Here is an 18,559-nt window from a genome sequence, read left to right on the forward strand (position 1 = left end):
TGTTTGCCGACTAAGCCAATTAGTTCCTACTGAAGATGTAAATATTACAATATATATATATATAGATACACACATGATATATAAATATAAATGTTTATGTTTGATTTTTAAGCGTTAGTAAAATTAATAATTTGTTGGTTTTGGTGTTTTCATGGGATTTTCTTTCATAACCCACTGTGATAATGTTCTCATAATAATTTTGATATTTGATGGAACTGCAGAGCGACCATAATAAAATCAGTGATGGTGTCTGACTGCTATCAAAAGAGTTTATTTATTTGTTATTTCACCAGGGTCAGTCTGTTTCTCTCAGCTTCACCAGCCTTCTGGATGGTGGCCTCAATTACTGCAACCTCTACAACCTGCTGGCAGGTGAGCACACAGCACACACAGACATACAACATGAAAATCTGGCACTATTTTTGCACGAGTATTGCTCACATTACATCACATTGTGAATGAATGCTTTTAGCGAGCGGCCTCACCTTGGCCCCGGGTTTCATGGAGATGACCAGTGAATGGGCCTGTCTGGGCTACGGACTCTCCAGCACCTAACAAACTCAGATGCTGAAATCACCCCTGGAAATCTGGAGAATGTAATCCACATCGGAGTTTTCTTGTCCCGTAGACGGACTAATCCGTCTTCTTTATCCCGACTTCAGCTGGTTCAAAATGCCACTTTTTTTTTTTTTTTTTAACCTCTCGGTCTTTGAGGCCTTCTGACATCTGAACTGTTGGGTTTTCCACAGCCCTGACTGAAATGCAGGACTATTTTAAATAATAATTTAATTGCTAATTTTAAATCGTGCCAACAAAGTTGTATGGTACTTTGGTGAACTTGTATTGTGTATGCCTAATAAACAAATGTGACTTGGCTGGTTTGGACATATCTTGGCATCAATGGGTTTTTTTTCATCAACAAATATTTTTAAATCCCTTTAAGCTTCACAGTAAATGTGAAGACTCTGCCAAAGAGTGAGCATCAGCGCGAACATTTTCCCCATGAGAAACAAATGAAAAGCTCACTCTGAGAAGGAGCTTCATAGGAAATATAACATGAAATGTTTGCTCAAACTGTTTGCTCTGTGAACTGGTGGCTTGGATAAGCCAAACATTTTGGTTTTATCAAACATATTGTTTTAATTTTAAGACCCTTAGTCTTTGGTTTTGCTTTCAGTCACCTCCTTGACATTTAACGTGTGAAGTTTCCTCTTTCTAAAAAGATGACAGATTACAAACTGTCTTGGTGACTTCCTGGAATGTGACTTCCTGTCAAATTAGAGAGTAACATATAGTAAGTTGTCCTGTGAAGCTCGTACCCTAAGAGACAGCTGGCATTCTGTGTCAATGTTGAATGTGACCAGTCGGTTCAATTAAGACTTTCAAAAGCGATGGGTAAGAATTTTCATTCAGACAGAAATGTTGACAGACTGATCTCTACAGGCATGTCTGTCATTAATCCATCGTTATTGTCATTATTACTGTTACTGCTGCAAAATTGATTACATTCACTGCTCTGTTCTGTGTTCAGGTCCCAGGAGCTCTGAGTGGAGATTTCATGGAGGAGTTGTTCTCTCTCTGGTGCTGCTGAGTCTTTTCCTGCTGGCTGGACTCATCGTCCTCAGTGTCCTCAGAGCTTAAATCAGCTTTTTATTTATGTTGCATTTCACCGGCCTCATTCTCTTCTTTTCATCCTCTCATTCGTTCTTACAGTGTTTGTCTTTTCTCTTTGATTCTCCTAATGTTTCCAATTTTTCTTTATGTACAAACCTTCTATATTTTGTGAATGAGGACTTTTTACCATAAAGTTAAACTTCAGTAACAAAACGATGCAGGCAGAGGTCTGGATGTCATGAACCTCAACTTTCATTTCAAATTATGCACATTTATTTAACTCGTACAGTAAAAAGTAACTTAGTGAGCAGGCCTCTTTGAAACTATTGAGGAAGTTGTATGTAAATGTGGTGAAATCTTATAACATCTTGTGGGTTGTTTTTTTTCTTCTTGTTTTTCTGTTGTTTTTTTCCCAGACCAGACTTCCGCTGCATATTTCTCCATTATCAAAGCCAACCTGACTGAGCAACTCCAGGCCGGTAATATCAAGTTTTCCTCCTTGTCTGAAGAGAGAGACCTGCTGAATACCAACCTCACTCAAGTGACTGAAGAGCTGAACAGGATTCAGAGATTGTTCAGACAGAGTGAGTCACACTTGTGGCTGTAGCACCGTACACACAGTGCAGAAGAGCACCTCAGGTCATTATGACACAAAGAAAATTTTGAGCACCGTTCAAATTTAGCACGAGCCTCCACATTGGGGCATGAGAACAATGACCTGGATGAATGAGAACATTCACAGACATTTAGCACGTTAGCATTCTAACTGGCATTTATTGTGTTTTTTCATAAGGAAGTGAAGTGCCACACAAACATTTTTTTTAGCACAATTGAAAATTGTGACTTCCTTAAAACAGACACAAACTGAAACCAAGAAGATAGTGCTCATTCGCCTGAACCGTGATCCAGGTCTGACGCGCTCTGAGAAACCTGACCACGCTATGAGCAATGGAGGAAATCTACGTGAACACTGAAGACATGAAGTCCTTCAACCAGAGTCCTTCAACAAGTCCCCCAGGTAAAGATGTTTAGACGATGAGGCTGACAGACCGAGCTGTGAATAAATTTATGATATCACCTTTTGTTCCTGTAAAATTTCCTGTATTCACTGCTCTGTTCTGTGTTCAGGTCCCAGGAGCTCCGATAGGAGATTTCATGGAGGAGTTGTTCTCTCTCTGGTGCTGCTGAGTCTTTTCCTGCTGGCTGGGGCCATCGTCTTCTTTGTCCTCTGTGAGTCTGTTTCGCATTTAAAAGCTTAAATCAGCTTTTTATTTATGTTGCATTTCACCGGCCTCATTCTCTTCTTTTCATCCTCTCATGCGTTCTTACATTGTTTGTCTTTCCTCTTTGCTTCTCCTAATGTTCCCGGTTTTTCTTTATAATATGTACAAACCTTCTATATTTTATGAATGAGGACTTTTTACCATAAAGTTAAACTTCTGTAACAAAACGATATAGGCAGAGGTCTGGATGTCATGAACCTCAACTTTCATTTCAAACTGCATCACGGCATAAAGAAGGTGATTGTTATGCACATCTGTTTAACTCGTACAGTAAAAAGTAACTTAGTGAGCAGGCCTCTTAGAAACTATTGAGGAAGTTACACGTGAATGTGGTGAAATCTTACAACATCTTGTGTGTTATGTTTATGGGGTTTGGGTTATGTATATGGGGTTTGGGTTATGTATATGGGGTTTGGACTGTTTCTGTGTGTTTGTGGTTTGGTGGTTTGTTCCCTCTGCCTCCTGTGGGAGGTTCCTTTCTGTTAGAGTGGAGAGGCGTGGTTTCCTGCTGGCTGGAGGTTGGCACACCTGCACCTTATTTTCCTGTCCTCACTCCTTTAAAGCCAGAGCTGGGCTTCACTTCGATGCTGGATTGTCCTACCTTCAGTGAAACCCACGTGTGTCCAGGATCGCTCCACTTTGTGTTGTTTATTCCCATTAAATTGACCTTTACCTGCCATCTGCCTGTGGTCTGTTTCTGGGTCAACACTCAAACCTGACCTAACATTGTGGGTTGTTTATTTTTCTTCTTTTTCTGTTGTTTTGTTTTCCCAGACCAGACCTCCACTGCATATTTCTCCATTATCAAAGCCAACCTCACTGAGCAACTCCAGGCCAGTAATATCAAGTTTTCCTCCTTGTCTGAAGAGAGAGACCTGCTGAATACCAACCTCACTGAAGTGACTGAAGAGCTGAACAGGATTCAGAGATTGTTCAGACAGAGTGAGTCACATTTGTGGCTGTAGCACCGTACACACAGTGCAGAAGAGCACCTCAGGTCATTATGACACAAACAGAATGTTGAAACTATTGTAGTTTAAATAAACTGTGTAGAAATATGTGAAAACGTGCTGAACAGCACACTGCACCCAGAGGCCACATACACCCAGCTCAGCTCTTGTCTAACACCCTCAAAGATGAGCTTTACTTGGTAAAATGACAGGAAATCCAACTCATATGCAACAGGCTACACACCCACTCAGCATGAACTGTTCAGTTTTTTTTGTCCAACAACCACAGCAGCCGTCACTAACCTGTACAGATGTTTTAATAGCAAAGGCCAAAATTTAATAAATCCGTGGAAACGATGTTGAATTCAAGACAGACCCTGAAGAGTCCAGGTTTCCCTGGATCCACATGGGTGAATTCTACGCAGCATGTTAAATGGTCAATGTTGGCACATGTTATGTGACTCACAATAGTAGAATTGGATCTTGACAGTGTTTGGGAACCAATTCTGTTCTGACTTGTAACTGGTACTGTAACTTTGAACATGCTCCTTATGTATATTGTTGTGTGTTACAGAGGGAACTTGTCCTGCAGGGTGGAGGAAGTTCTGTGGTGCCTGTTATCTCGTGTCCACTAACTCTGATTCTTGGGGAAAAGCCAGACAAGACTGCAGAGACAGAGGAGCAGATCTGGTTGTCATAGACAGTGCTGCAGAACAGGTACATTGCTATTTTTCTGTTTGTGTGTCTGTGAGGGCGTTTATAATGGATCTGTCAGTCAGCTCATGTAACACCTTTTGCTGGGTTTGGAATAACAATTCATGACACATTTTCCATGAGGCCATGAAGCGTTTTCACACAGCTGCTGCCCTTCAGACCAAATAGCAGTCAGCCACATGGGCTCTGCACCACCTTTAGCAAGCTAGACAACATTGCTTTGGCCTTCCACTGTGTTTTAATGTGGTGTGTAATGTTGTATGCATTGGTTCACTAAATGATGAAAACATAATAATATAAATGAGACAGCAGACATTTCTATGATTTTATGCAGTTTAATGAATTAAAGAAGTGCAGTTGTTGCATTTCATTGAAAAAAGGTTAAAACATGTTTTCTTGTGTTCAGACGTTCCTGTCTAATCTCGTGGAGGATCAAATTGCGAGTTGGATTGGTTTGACTGACGTGGATGAGGAGAAAACCTGGAAATGGATTGATGGAACTCCACTAACTCTAAGGTCAGGCTTGAATGGTTTGCGACTTGGTTGTTTATAGAACGCTGATGTGGTGTGAAAACGGAAGACAGTGTGACTGCATCTGTATATGGGAGCTGGTTTTCTGGTCCACACACACTTGAGTGTCACCAAATACTCAGAATTCTCAGTGAAAACCATTGTGGCTCACTCTGCTGGGAAAGAGCTGCACGAATGTACCAGTCTCTCTTTCACACATCAGACCAGTGTGTGAAAACACCCTGAATCAGTGTGGGCTGTGTTTTAATTAAACAGATATGCAAAGTTCTGATCATGATAGAGTATTTTTAATTTGCACTGATCTTCTCAAATATTTATAATCCATGGTCAAACCTTAGACCTGTATGATAACTGATTTATTGTGTTGATTTTTGAAGAACAAATTTGAGATGCAAATTAACCTTTGAGAAAAAATACTAACTACTACTTGCTACTTCCTGTGTTTTACCCATCAAACCTCAGGTAAGTTAACTGGCTTGTTGTGGTTTGACACTGGCAAGAGGGGGGTCAAGCTTCTTTTTACTGGACTGAAGCTTGACGTGGGTGGTAGAGGTGAGTGTAGAGAAAGAGACAAGGGAACACAAAGGTTTGTTGGCCTGGTGACATCATGGATCCTCAGTCACACACTGACCAATGGTTGCTGGTTCCTGGATCCATAGGTGGGGTCCACATCCAGGTGTGAAAAGGTGAAGAACACTGGGAAACTGAGTTCAGTGGCCCTGAAGTGGGCTGAGGCCCTGAAGAATGTACAAACAGAGCTCCAAGGAACTCCATGCAAGAAAAACAGGATTTAGTTTCTGTGACATTTGAAGAAATATCAGAAATATGAAGAGGTTTACAGAATAGAATGAGACACAATCAGCAGTGTGTGCCACTGAAAGACTCTGTTCATATAAGGTGCTAATACTGTTGTGATGCTCTTGTTCTTTAACCTGCAAGCTACTGGGCGGAAACCCAGCCTGACAACGGTGGTGGAGATCCAAAGTGGGGGGAAGAAGATTGTGCACATTTGAGAGCTGGCAAGAAAACTGAAAATAACTGGAACGATCTGTCATGTAATGCTTCTCTGCAATGGATCTGTGAGAAAGTGGCTTAGCACTGGTGTGTAATCTGAATGCACCATTTTCCAAAGAAAGCTCTGAGGTTTTTTTAAAGGCCTTTTTTGTTCTGTCTCCAACTTAACCATGAATGCAGTGTTTATTTTTGAATGTGATCATCATTCTCATTCAGCAAGATGAGAAAAAGCTTCTACCTTTCTGTTTTACATCATCGGTATTCAAGCTTCTGCTCCGTCTTTGTAAAGCTTTTCTTTTTGCTAAAGATTTATTGAAAGGTGAAACTATTAAAAAAGAACAAAAAGAAAAACAGGTTGAGTGTCCACTTCTTTTGTCATCAGTCTGGTGTAAAAGTGTTTTGTTTTGCACAGTAATGACACATTAAGATAATTCATGCAACTTTAGAAGAGAACAGATTTGTTAACTCAGAGACATCAGTGTCTTGATTTCTCCTCTTTCGTTTATAATCATGACTTCTGCAGGAAGACTTCTCCGCCACGGAGCTCGGGGGTCGTCCCCGGAGCAGCAGCTTAGTGTTTCAGGGTAGATGCATCAACCTACAGCATGTTTATATGTCTCTAACAGGGACCTCTTGTGGCTAAATGAATTATGACTCTTGTCTGTCTGGAGAAAAGGCCTTTAGGAGCAATGCACCTTCACAGACCTCTGAGTGTCTGGGTTCCCGCAAACTCTCTTTCCAAATAGGAAGCAATTGCATATAAACATGATTTGTAGAAGGTCATATATCAATATTATTCTCATTGACATGAGAATATTTATTTATCAAAGATAATTTTGTCATATATAATGTTAGACTGTCTGCAGCAGTCTAACATATATCTGAAACAGAAGGTGGTGCTAGTGTAGCTGACATTTTTTTCTTTCATTGTGTATTCAGTTTTCCACACAATTTCTGGATTTCACTCAAAAACTGGATGGATGGACAGAAGTCCGATTTTTAGTCCTCTGTAACTGTAATAGATAGATATAGATAGATAGATAGATATACTTTATTCATCCCTCAGAGGGAAATTTTTATGCTACAGCAGCAAGTAAAACAGTCACAAAAAGAAAGGAAAGGACAAGTTGACAGCTAACTGGCAGCACTTAGCAACTCTAGAAAATACAGTGTAACAAAATATAAAGACATAAAGAGTGAATGTGTATATATATAAATATATATGACAAGAAAAATAATAATAAGATAAAATAAAAAATAAAATAAAAACAGGGAGGAGAATAATATGTACAATAATATATACAATGTTGTAAAAAAATATAACCTGACTGGCTTGTTAGGTTAACTGGCTTGTGGTTTGACAGTGGCAAGAGGGGGGTCAAGTTTCTTTTTACTGGGTCGGGTTGTGTTTTTTCATAAGGAAGTGAAGTCCCACACAAACCTTTTTTTAGCACAATTGAAACCTGTGACTTCCTTAAAACAGAGACGCACTGAAACCAAGAAGATAGTGCTCATTCGCCTGAACCGTGATGCAGATCTGACACACTCTGAGAAAGCTGACCACGCTCTGAGCAATGGAGGAAATCTATGTCAACACTGAAAGCATCAAGTCCTTCAACCAGAGTCCTTCAACAAGTCCCCCGGGTAAAGATGTTTAGATGAGGAGGCTGACAGACCGAGCTGTGAATAAATTTGTGTTATCACCTTTTGTTGCTGTAAAATTTCCTGTATTCACTGCTCTGTTCTGTGTTCAGGTCCCAGGAGCTCCGAGGGGAGATTTCATGGAGGAGTTGTTCTCTCTCTGGTGCTGAATTTTTTCCTGCTGGCTGGGGCCATCGTCTTCGGTGTCCTCTGTGAGTCTGGTTCACATATTTTACCCTGCCTTCAGGCTCGTGTTGTCCCCTTCATGTATTCTCAATTTGTCCTCTTTTTCTGTTTCCTCTTTTTCCTCTGTTAGTTTTGTTTTGAAACTGAAAAAAGGCTTTTTTAAATGAAATGTGTCCTATGAAAAGTTCAACACTGACATTTAAAAAAAAAAAAAAAAAAAACAGGACACAAACTTCTTCCAAACAGGATTCTTTTTATTTGATTATTTGGTTTCAGGCTGTGTGGTCCTGTAATAACCATGAAGGCTGTCTCTTGATTTATTTAGACCTTGAGTCCGTACAGCGTTCAGCTGCAGAACTTTCCGCTGTCAGAACCAGCCTGAGTGAAGAGAGAGACCTGCTGATGGCCAACCTCACTGGAAAGACAGAAGAGCTGAACCGCACTTTGTCCAAAATGAGTGAGTCACATCGGTGCCTATTGGACTTGTAGGTGAGAAAGTTCTCACTGTAAGTGCTCAAGACAGAAGTCACATATTACTACAGTTCTTTCTCATCGGAGTTTGTCGTCCCTGCACCAGCAGAAGGATCCACGAGCGAAAGCTTCCACCAGGAATCCGTGAAAGATCGTGAGCGCTAACTTAGAGGAGCACTGTGACTTTTGCCGGTGACAGTTTGATTCTGCTCTGCTTCTGTAAAGCTGTTTCTGTAACACTTGTTTTTAAAGTAGATTCAGATTTTATGTTTTAGCTAAAGATTTGAAAGTCGATAACTATTAAAAAAATGGCTGAGTGTCCATTTGTTATGTGTTTTTTGTACAGTGATGACACATTAAAATAAATGTTGTGGCTTTAAAAGAAAGCAGATTTAGTAAATGCAGACCTCCTGAATGTGGAAATGACAAATGAGCTGACCAGCATTCAGAGTATGTACAATAACCAGAGTGAGTCACATCAGCCGTCTGTGCACTAGAGGGTGAGAAAGTTGTCACCTACAGTGTATGATCAAAATAAAAGTACTTGGTGTGACAATCTGAACACACATTTCTGCAAAATGTGTCTGTAAACAACAGGCATCACACACGACACACACTGCAGCACTTTCTGCCACTGCCACCAGTTCACCACAGTGACACCACAAAGCCTTAGTCACAAATCATTTTTATCTTCAAGAAACATTTGTGGTCATGAGACGGTTTGTTTTTTTTTGAAGACTCAAATGTGTGTTCATTTTGTCATCTGTATGATAAATATCTTTTGTCTTGTAAAATACAAAGTGAATTATAACTAGCTACATGCATGGACACCACCTTCATTCTGATTACCAAATATGCGTGTTTTTAACCTCCACATTGCATCTCACCCTTTTCTGATTTTTAAATCTGTTATCGTTTCTCACAGAAACATGTTGTCCAGGATGGAGGATGTTTGGTTCCACCTGTTATTTCCTGTCCAATAAGTCTGGTTCCTGGGACAAAGGCAGAGAGGACTGCAGACACCGTGGAGCAGATCTGGTGGTGATAGACAGTCCTGAAGAACAGGTACTTTCACATACAGGTTTTCACATAGACATGTTTTTCCCCAGATTTCCTGAACGAGACTCAAGAGTCTAGTGGCTCTGGGAGGATGTTGGATGTACTTTAGCCACTTTTAATTTCTGAACTATCATTTTGTACCAATCCGTGTGATAGATTTTGAGAGATTTCACAAGTTTTCAAGTGAAAACTTTAACGTGCCGGGGGCACGAGAGGAAAGGAATAATCACCAAAGATAGATATGGCAATATTTCACTCTCGGTATGAATGCCAACCTCATGGTGGCGCTAGAGAAGAACACGTCAGTAGAATTCATCCTCTGGTCACCATGAATATCTGTACATAAGTCCATATTATGTCATATTTACATTATGTGACAAAAACTAAAATATACATTTTTATTTTATTTTGTTTTTTGTTGGACAGACGTTCCTCTCTCGGCTCACCACGGAGGACACCTGGATTGGTTTGACTGATAAACAAAAAGAAGGAACCTGGATATGGGTTGATGGAACTACACTGAACTACACTGAGTAAGACAGAAATGTGCTTCACCTTGTTGAAAAGAGACAAAAACACAAAATATATCTTATCTGTTTTGGTAATTATCTGAATCAGAAATAACCAAACCTCAAAAACAGATCAGACACATTTTCAAAATTCTCAAAATATGTAGTTAGATGTATGTAGATGTATAACAAGCTGAAAACGTGGCACAGTAAGTTCATGTGTTCATTACTGAGCCAAGTGATGTCCTGAATGTGACGCATGCAGGTTCTCACTACATGCGTCATTCAGAAAGAAAGCATTTCCTGTTGAATTGCATAAATAATAGACTGTGTTCATGTTGAACATTAACAGCATCTTTATTGTCTCGTTGTTGATCTGTTAGATACTGGCAGACACCACAGCCTGATAATGGTGATGGACATGCACACCTCGGGGAAGAGGACTGTGTCCATTTCGTACAAGGGGCTGATGATTTAAATAACTGGAACGATTTGTCTTGTGAAAGGAAAATAAGATGGATCTGTGAGAAAACGCTTTAGCATTGGTGTAAACTTAATTCTGACATTAAAAGTTTGCAAATAAAGTTTTAGATTGTAGGCTAGAGAGAGGGAAACGATGGCTTCCGTTCTCTTCATCAGACTGTCCGGGATCTAGTGTCACGGTAATAAATTATGCTTCTTGCTCATCAGAGTCCGTCTTACCCGATCAATGTTCCTGTGTTAGTTACTTTCATTATTTACTTTTTCAATCAATTCAATGAACCGTTCTTCTTGTTCTTTTCCAAAAAAGCATGACATTTTAAAACAGACAACTTTTCGATAATCTTTGAAAACTGTTGCAGCATGGACAAGTAATTATAATTAAATAGAATTTTTTATATCCATACATTAGTGTAGAGAAGCCAGTTAACCTAATGTGCATGTTTTTGAGATTGTGGTGCCCAGAGAAAACCCGCACAGGAGAAGAAGAGCCCAGACTGGGGTTTGAACCTGGAATTCTCTTGCTGTGAGGCGACAGTGTTAACCAAGGCACCACTGTGCCGCCTACACTTTTTTATACTACAATCATATTCATAACATTAATATATTATTGTAAGATACAGTTACAAAATATAATTTCCACCACAAACTCATTCACATTTCTCTGAGTGAAGTTGTATTTAAGCAGAGATGTCTCGTGCAAAGTCTGTTCCCCCTTCAGATGGTGCTATCCCTAACAAGGGGAAGAAGACTTCACTCCCCCCAGCATCTGCTCTGGAGCTTCTGAATGTAATGGCACTTATTCTGTTTGTCCTGTTTGTCCTGTTTGTCCCGTTTGTCTTGTTTGTCTTGTTTGTCTTGTTTGTGCTGTTTGTCCTGTTTGTCCTGTTTGTCCTGTTTGTTCTCTTTGTCCTGTTTGTCCTGTTTCTTCTGTTTCTTCTCTTTGTCCTGTTTCTTCTGTTTCTTCTGTTTCTTCTCTTTGTCCTGTTTCTTCTGTTTCTCCTCTTTGTCCTGTTTGTGAATCCTCTTCTATTCTTTCCATCAAGTAGAAATCAAAGGCTGAAATTTTCTTCCACGCGTCCAAAACGTCGTTCTCATCAGGATTACTGTTTGATTGCAGCTCATGATTTTTAATAACTTCAAGGTAGGGCTTACAGATTGCTTTTGCCCTTTTTGTTGCTAGTTCTTGTAGCTCTTCGCTCAAATGCCTGCTCACTTGCATGGCCAGAAGATCTTCATAAGCTACGCTGTAGTAGGGAGGACACAGGTCCGTGGTGGACACTTTGCAACATTTCTGTCCGCTCTTTCTGATGCATTAGACTCTTCTCATTTCAATTAAGCTCCAAAGACATAAAAACCCACAGATGACGTAAAAGCCAAAGTCCTGGAAAAGAAAAATGGCAGTAGATGTATTCAAAGGCTTAAAGGAACACAAAACAACATTTTTGTGGTTTCAGTGATGCCTCAGCTTGTTTCAGCTGTTGCACAAAAATTAGTTGCAATGAGTTGTTAGTGTAAACACTGGAGATCCAGCAACAGCCAAGCATAAAGTACTTCAGTGCTGTTTTCGTGCTTTAGTGTTAGGTCTGTTCATATTTAACAACCTCTCTTTCTTTTGTTATTAATCAATATGACTAACTTAACACTGTGTTCAGTATCAAAGCAGGAAATATTGTGACTTTCTTGTAGCCCAGAGAAAGTTAAGGTGCAGTGGTGAATGACTGTATTTGACTCTGACAGTAAAATCAGGTTTATGTTTTGAGGTGATTTAGTTTATTTGCATGCAGTGTGTTGTTACTTACAAGTGAGTCGGTCTTGTAAGCCTTTTTGATGAGCTCCTCCTCGTAGGTCAGATTTTTCTTGCAAGGAATTCCCGTCTGAGAGACGTTGAAGTTTGTCCTCAGACAGAAGTACCAGTCTCCATCAAACAGAACAGTGGCCACCCACACAACACCAATACTGATATACTTGACCAACAACTTACAAACATTGGTGCAGCAGTTATTGTAGCGATTGCAGTAAAAAAGACGTTGGCTGGAAAAAGTCTTCTTCCTGTGGAAAGGCTCCGTGAGGTTGACAACGAAGGTGAGGATCAAAGGGGGGGCCACCAGGTACAGTACACCATTCAGATGTAGACCAGGTCGGCACGAGCACCCAAATTCCATGTCAAATATGTACTGCAGAATGGAGAAGAGGCCGATCAGCAGGAACGTACTCACAGCAGTTGTTATTTTCTCAAAAACTTTCTGACCAAAATCACGACTGACGAGAGGCATGATGGCTGAGAGGACGATGGAGACACTCTGTTCCGAAGCTGACCCGGCTGACTTGTTGTCTTTTTCGTCCCCTCGGAAGATCTCGTTCGAACAGGTGGCATTCAGCAACATTTCAGCCTACGTATTTATGAAGTTCTCTGCGTGACAGTGGTTAACCACAGTAAGTCATGTTTCAGCACTTTCACAATGTTGACACTGAGTGTTTTCACTTCCCGAACTACAACTACAAAGGATTTTCCTTGATAGATTTTACTGTGCACCGAAAGGAAACTAAATCTTCATTTTCATGATCAAATAGTTTAAGATAAAATGAATCCTATTTTTGTAATGTACCGTGTACAACAGTGAAGGAACAGTTAAACATCTTGGGAAACACACTGTGCAAATTTTAAAACTCCAGTTAACATGTTGTGTATGATTTGTTTAATCCTCGTTTTACCGTGAACTCAGTTCTGTAACAACAATAATTATTCATTTTATGACATTTTTGTTTTTTCATCTGCATTGTTTGCTTTTTCCTGTCATGAAACACTCAGTTGTTCTGTACTTTGTACGTTGTGCTTTTATTCTTGCCAATGCAAGATGCAGAAAATAAAGAATGAATGAGACAGGCAAGAGTAATACACCTGAACTTCACTGACCTTTAAGTTATATGTTATTTACAAGTTGATTTTTATGTTGAACCTAAGCTCAGTATGGAACGAAAACCTTTGTTCTGCAATGCTGAATCTGGGATTTGTTTTAAAAAGAAATTCGATTTAACTGAGAACTGTTTTAACTGGTGAAAACTTTTGAAGGATAAGTGTCACGGTGCTACGAAGCAAACAGCAGAAACAACGTGCTTTGTGTGATTTAAAGGTTTATGAAGACATGTGGCCAAAACATTTCACAAATGTCACAAAAATTAACTTTGCATTTTTTCTCAAACTCGTGTATCTGAGTCTGGAAGATGGAGACTCAAAGTTTTTGTCACATGGTCATTTTGGAAGATGTCGGTGTGTTTTTGCAGATATAATCTCTGCCACATGTGGGATTGAGGTTGGCAGAATTTTTCAGTGGTCATGGATGGTGTCTGGTGCCTCTATTTTTTGCATTTTCACATGCTGATGCTGCTTGTCTCATTTCTCTTTTTGTACAACATCTGTATTGACAGTTAAACTAGATTGTACTAAATTTTAGTGTTTCTCACATTCTCACATGTAATGACAAAAACTCTGGCTGATACAGTTTTTCTCCACATCAGTTTCGATTGTTTTTGAAATTTTACATTATGAAAATCACAAATATGACAAATATGAGATCATGGCCAGATTTATTTTGTGACCCTCCTGAGGGGCCCCGACCCTGACTTTGGCAACCATTGGATTCAACTGTGTAACTGTAACTAAAACTAGCACCACCTCAACCAGTAAAATGCTTCTGTCATACTGGTGCATCAGGGTTGAAACTGTAATGTATAAAAACACATCAGTCAGAGGAACAAAGTACCTTTGATGCTTTAAAGACATTTTGCTGATAATGCTTATGTACTTTTACTCATAGATTATTTTGACATTGTTGTATTGGTACTTTTATTTGAGCTCATGTTGTTTCTTTGGAAATATCAGACATAACTTTCAACTAAACCTTTTGCCTTTTTGTATCAACTCATTATTTTCACATGGTTTAAGCCTGCTGCTGCCAATACTATTTGCTAAAATTACATAAATGGCCAAATCCATGTCATAGGCACAGTAAAGGTGGTAATTTTTACAGTATATCATATCAAACATACCAAACGTCATCCAGGGAAACAAGCCCACGCCTTAAAGGTAATATTTACTTATGGTGTTGTGTTTCAGGTGCTGTGAGAGAGGCCAAACAGCAGACTGTCACTGCGTGGAAGCAGAGGAAGCCTGTTATTTTTGGAGGAATGGTGGATATTTAAGGATGAATGGCATGACTGGACCTTTGACTGAAGCAACGGGATTGCAATCGTTTGTTCGCCTCACGAGGTTTCGTCGGCAGCCATGGCTTCCCTGGGGCAGATCATCTTCTACAGGTGTGTCTGAAGTGGTGCAAAGAAACTGAGTTCAGTCTCTCATGTGCTATGTTCAAGTGCAATTTTGAGTTACTTCTTCTTTTGTGAGTCCAGTGCAACTCTCAGCAGTGTTGTGGTTTATATGTCTATGACTTGTTGGCTGTTTTACCAAAGGCACATTTCCTCTTTAAATTTCTAAGATGGTGTAATTTACATAACTGTTCAAGGTCCAAAGAGGTAAAATCCTAAACCGAAAAAGGCACAGCTCAGTAAAAAAGTATATGATGTGGTTAAAAGTAGCTCCACCTCAACAGTAAAATGCTTTAATCACTGATGCATCAGAAACCATCTAATACTAATGTAATTTTAGGCACAAGTCACAGTGACTTTGACTCAAAACTGAATACTTACAACACATTTTGCTGATTCTTCACTTTTCCTGAATCTTTGCTTGAGTAATATTTTAATGCAAACTTCTACTTCAGCAGGAGTATTTTTAAATTGTCCTATGAATATTTTTACTGAAGTAACTGATAAAGTTGATCCATGTGTTGATTTTAGCAGAAGCTGTCACTGTGTCTGGGTCCTTACATTTTCCTGTGTTTGTGTTTCTCCTCTGCGTGCAGCATGATTACCCTCATCGTCTTATTCTCAGCCATCATCATCCTCATCTTGGCCTTGGCCTTCTCAAGTAAGACCCGTGGATCCTTGTGAGAATCCTGTTTTATCTCTGGTGATGGCCCTGTGAGGCCTGAGGGGACACATGGGTGTGTTCAGTACACACACACTGTGTTTGTCTAAACAAGAAAAGGAGTTAATTCTTGTGGATGACAAGACACCACCAAGTGTTTAAAGGGATGTGTATGTGTGTCTATCTTTACGTGTGTTGTTGAATTTCCATCTCAGATAAATGGTGTATGTAGAAATGTCCCTGCATCTTTTATGTGCAAGATTAAAAAAGTACCTGCACACAGTTTGTTCCTTGCTGGTTCTTTTATTTTTAGTCAATGTTAAATCAAGTCTAGAATAAAAAGGAGAACTGAAACAGGCAGCGTGAGGATGTCTGTGAATCTTTAATCGTGTAGACATTTGTCACTCAGCACCTGCAAAGACAGCGACAGTGTTGAATGAGAGGTTCACATGTTTTCACGTCTTGTTGTTCACCTTGATAACACAGGAAGAGATCTTTCCTACTGTGAATCCAGTGGGAACAAAATCCAAAGTTGTTGTTCAGGGCAAAAATGCATTCCAAAGATTTCAGCTGAAGATAATATGAGGCTTCACCAGTCTCGTTTAGTCAAATCACATGAGTATCTTTCAGGGTGGCAGTCGTTTCAGCTCAGTGTTTCCTTGTTGAGCCACAGTAACATAAAAACGAGGGAAAGACTGTAACTTTGGAAGATACCCTAAGGACTGTGGATTTTGTCTCTGAGCCTGGAGTAACTTTAGGAAGGGATCTCTTCATTGCCTGTAACTCAGTGGCCTAATGATCTGGATGTGTTTTCCATCACGAGTCTGAGCCCATGTCCTCGTCCCACAGATTCCTCCTCTGAGGTGCTGAGCAGCAACACGGTGCCCATCGCCAACCTCGGCGAGGATAAGCTCCTCAGCTGCTCTCTTCGCTTGCAAAGCGAACAAACCAGAGTCAGCCAGCTGTCAGTCACCTGGGAGAAGGAGGGCCTGGAGGGACTCGTTTACCAGTACAAGGACGGAGTTCCGGATCTCGGGGACCAGAACTCGCAGTTCAGAGGGAGAACTCAGCTCTTCCCTGATGCTTTAGTGACGGGGAACGCCTCTCTGCTGATGAGGAATGTGAGAAGCAGTGATGAGGGGGAGTACACCTGCAGCATCAGCTCATCTGATGGTGGAGGGACGGTCAACATTCGTCTCAGAACAGCAGGTAGGACGACTCGTCCTTCCAGTTTCACTGTTTGCTTTGGAAATGAATTTCTCTGAAAACACAGTGAACACTTTACTTTAACCTTACACTGTGTTCATAATGTATAGTATTTCATTATGTATGGCAGTAGGAGAGGTTAAATAATTTTAAGTTCTCCAAGGAAGACATGTTTAAGTAATTTCATCTGGGACCGGGACCCCAACTCATATTCACCTCTCTCACTGTCTCAGCCTTTTCAGCCCCAGCATTTACATTCTCAAATGGTGTCCTGACTGCCAAGGCAAGCAGGTGGCTCCCCAAGCCACATGTGACATGGCTGAACTATGACGGAGACGTCCTGCAGGGAAGCACAAACTTCTCACAAAGCTCTGGAGGCATATACAGTGTTGTTAGCGCCCTGCAGCAGGCCAACATCAGCAGCAGCTACACCTGCAAGATTGAAAATGACTTGGTGATGTCGATCTCTCAGGCGACTGTGACAGGTGGGATTTTATGATCACTTCGTGCCACGTGTGTGAAGTTAAAGTCTCTCTGTTGATGGGTCATGGACTGGCAAAATCCAAAGAGAGACTCTGAAGGGTTTGCAAGCAAAAGACAAAGGGCAGCCTACTGATTTTACTCATGAAGTTCAGTTCAGGCATCATGAGGAGAACTACGCAGCCTGTGAAAACAGCGGGATAATGTAATTTATTTCTGTGGCTCTGAATGAGCTTTGTGAACCCTGATGATATCATCAGACTTGCTATCTCTGATTGTTTTCTGTGTTATCTGATCTGATCCGACCCCTGCTGCTTTTTTTTTTTTTTTTTTTTTACCATTCTTTTATTTATCTGTCTCTGAAAAGAGAAGAAATCTAGCAGGCATTTCTAATTAAAAAGAATATATATATTCACTGATGTGACCAGATAAAAACAGGCAGCCTGGCCAAAGGATAAAACACAATAAAACAAAATGAAAGATTGAAAAACAAAGCAAAACAGATTGAACAAAACTGAATCTCCTTTCATATTTTTCAGAGTCTGCAGTACTGGAGAAGACATACTTCAACTACAGCACTGCTTCATCCCTGCTGACGTCAGGTTACCTGAGCATCATGACCAGTGTCCTCTGCATCTATTATCAGACCTAATTACACAAACAGACATTAAATATTGCCCTGCACAGCTCATCCCAGGTGACCACAGTGCATCAGGGCGATGGATTTCTGAACATTATGTTGCTTTGGTTGTTAATTTATTACAGTGGATGTTGTTACTGTGTAACAGCGTTTAACTCTCAGTCAGCTTTTACATTTTCTTTTTATTCCCCCGATGTGAGTGTCATGTTTTACTCTAAGTGAAGACTCTGTCTATATTATTTTTCAGTAAAATTTTCCTATTAGTGTGAGTTTTTATTTGTATCTGTCTTTCTAATGTAAAACAAGATGAACTACCTTCTATGTTGTAAACACCACACACATTATTATTATTATTATAGTTTTTGTTTTGTTTGTTTGTTTGTTTGTTTGCTTGTCTTTGTTACTGCTTTACTGCCTGTTTCAGGACTCCATGTACAGTAGATCTTACCAAATAGAAGCCAACTGTTTATTGTGTCATTGAGTTAAGTGACAAAAAATGAATCTCACATTAAGTACATTACTTCATTACTTCATAAGAGTAATTAATACTAATTAATAACAAAGAATTGAATGAACGTGTTTTCAAAAAAAAAAGAATGTAGACATAAAAACAGTAAAAATTCCACCAGTGGGATTGTCTCTGCCCTCAGAGCAACAAAGACCAAAAAACTACAACTAGCGTGTGATAACACGTGATAACAATACGTGATAACAATCCATGCTTAAAAAAACACACAGTTCTGTCCCGCCAGTAGATGGGGACAGTCAGGGTCCCAGACTGGTAGCGAGGAGTC

At 40.0% G+C, this 18,559-nt stretch overlaps 4 protein-coding genes across 5 annotated transcripts; 3 read left to right on the forward strand and 1 right to left on the reverse strand.

The window, feature by feature from the left end:
- Positions 1 to 1,557: 1,557 nt before the first annotated feature.
- Positions 1,558 to 6,447, forward strand: LOC121194884 (CD209 antigen-like protein E). Its single transcript, XM_041058015.1, has 8 exons — positions 1,558 to 1,581; positions 2,031 to 2,198; positions 2,472 to 2,632; positions 2,743 to 2,844; positions 3,672 to 3,839; positions 4,422 to 4,564; positions 4,968 to 5,077; positions 6,032 to 6,447. The coding sequence occupies exons 3-8, from the start codon at positions 2,563 to 2,565 to the stop codon at positions 6,186 to 6,188; spliced, it is 750 nt and encodes a 249-aa protein (XP_040913949.1). The 5' UTR covers positions 1,558 to 1,581; positions 2,031 to 2,198; positions 2,472 to 2,562; the 3' UTR covers positions 6,189 to 6,447.
- A 1,155-nt stretch (positions 6,448 to 7,602) lies between these two features.
- LOC121194885 (CD209 antigen-like protein E) lies at positions 7,603 to 10,663 on the forward strand. Of its 2 annotated transcripts, none has more exons than XM_041058016.1 (6): positions 7,603 to 7,750; positions 7,861 to 7,959; positions 8,259 to 8,390; positions 9,330 to 9,469; positions 9,890 to 9,996; positions 10,356 to 10,663. In XM_041058016.1, the coding sequence occupies exons 1-6, from the start codon at positions 7,681 to 7,683 to the stop codon at positions 10,510 to 10,512; spliced, it is 705 nt and encodes a 234-aa protein (XP_040913950.1). In that variant the 5' UTR covers positions 7,603 to 7,680; the 3' UTR covers positions 10,513 to 10,663. The 2 variants fall into 2 exon arrangements, with proteins under 2 accessions (XP_040913950.1, XP_040913951.1); XM_041058017.1 differs by having other exon boundaries at positions 9,890 to 9,985; positions 10,348 to 10,663.
- A 50-nt stretch (positions 10,664 to 10,713) lies between these two features.
- si:dkeyp-122a9.2 lies at positions 10,714 to 12,850 on the reverse strand. Its single transcript, XM_041058018.1, has 2 exons — positions 12,255 to 12,850; positions 10,714 to 11,836 (listed from the first exon to the last, which is right to left on the reverse strand). Exons 1-2 carry the CDS (start codon positions 12,837 to 12,839, stop codon positions 11,768 to 11,770), a joined length of 654 nt encoding a protein of 217 aa, XP_040913952.1. The 5' UTR covers positions 12,840 to 12,850; the 3' UTR covers positions 10,714 to 11,767.
- A 1,437-nt stretch (positions 12,851 to 14,287) lies between these two features.
- Positions 14,288 to 18,212, forward strand: vtcn1 (V-set domain containing T cell activation inhibitor 1). The gene is made up of 5 exons (XM_041057667.1): positions 14,288 to 14,769; positions 15,375 to 15,439; positions 16,289 to 16,648; positions 16,879 to 17,130; positions 17,665 to 18,212. The coding sequence occupies exons 1-5, from the start codon at positions 14,738 to 14,740 to the stop codon at positions 17,775 to 17,777; spliced, it is 822 nt and encodes a 273-aa protein (XP_040913601.1). The 5' UTR covers positions 14,288 to 14,737; the 3' UTR covers positions 17,778 to 18,212.
- The last annotated feature ends 347 nt before the right edge of the window (positions 18,213 to 18,559 follow it).

Source organism: Toxotes jaculatrix, chromosome 15 (genome assembly GCF_017976425.1).
Source record: "Toxotes jaculatrix isolate fToxJac2 chromosome 15, fToxJac2.pri, whole genome shotgun sequence".
NCBI lineage: Eukaryota > Metazoa > Chordata > Actinopteri > Toxotidae > Toxotes > Toxotes jaculatrix.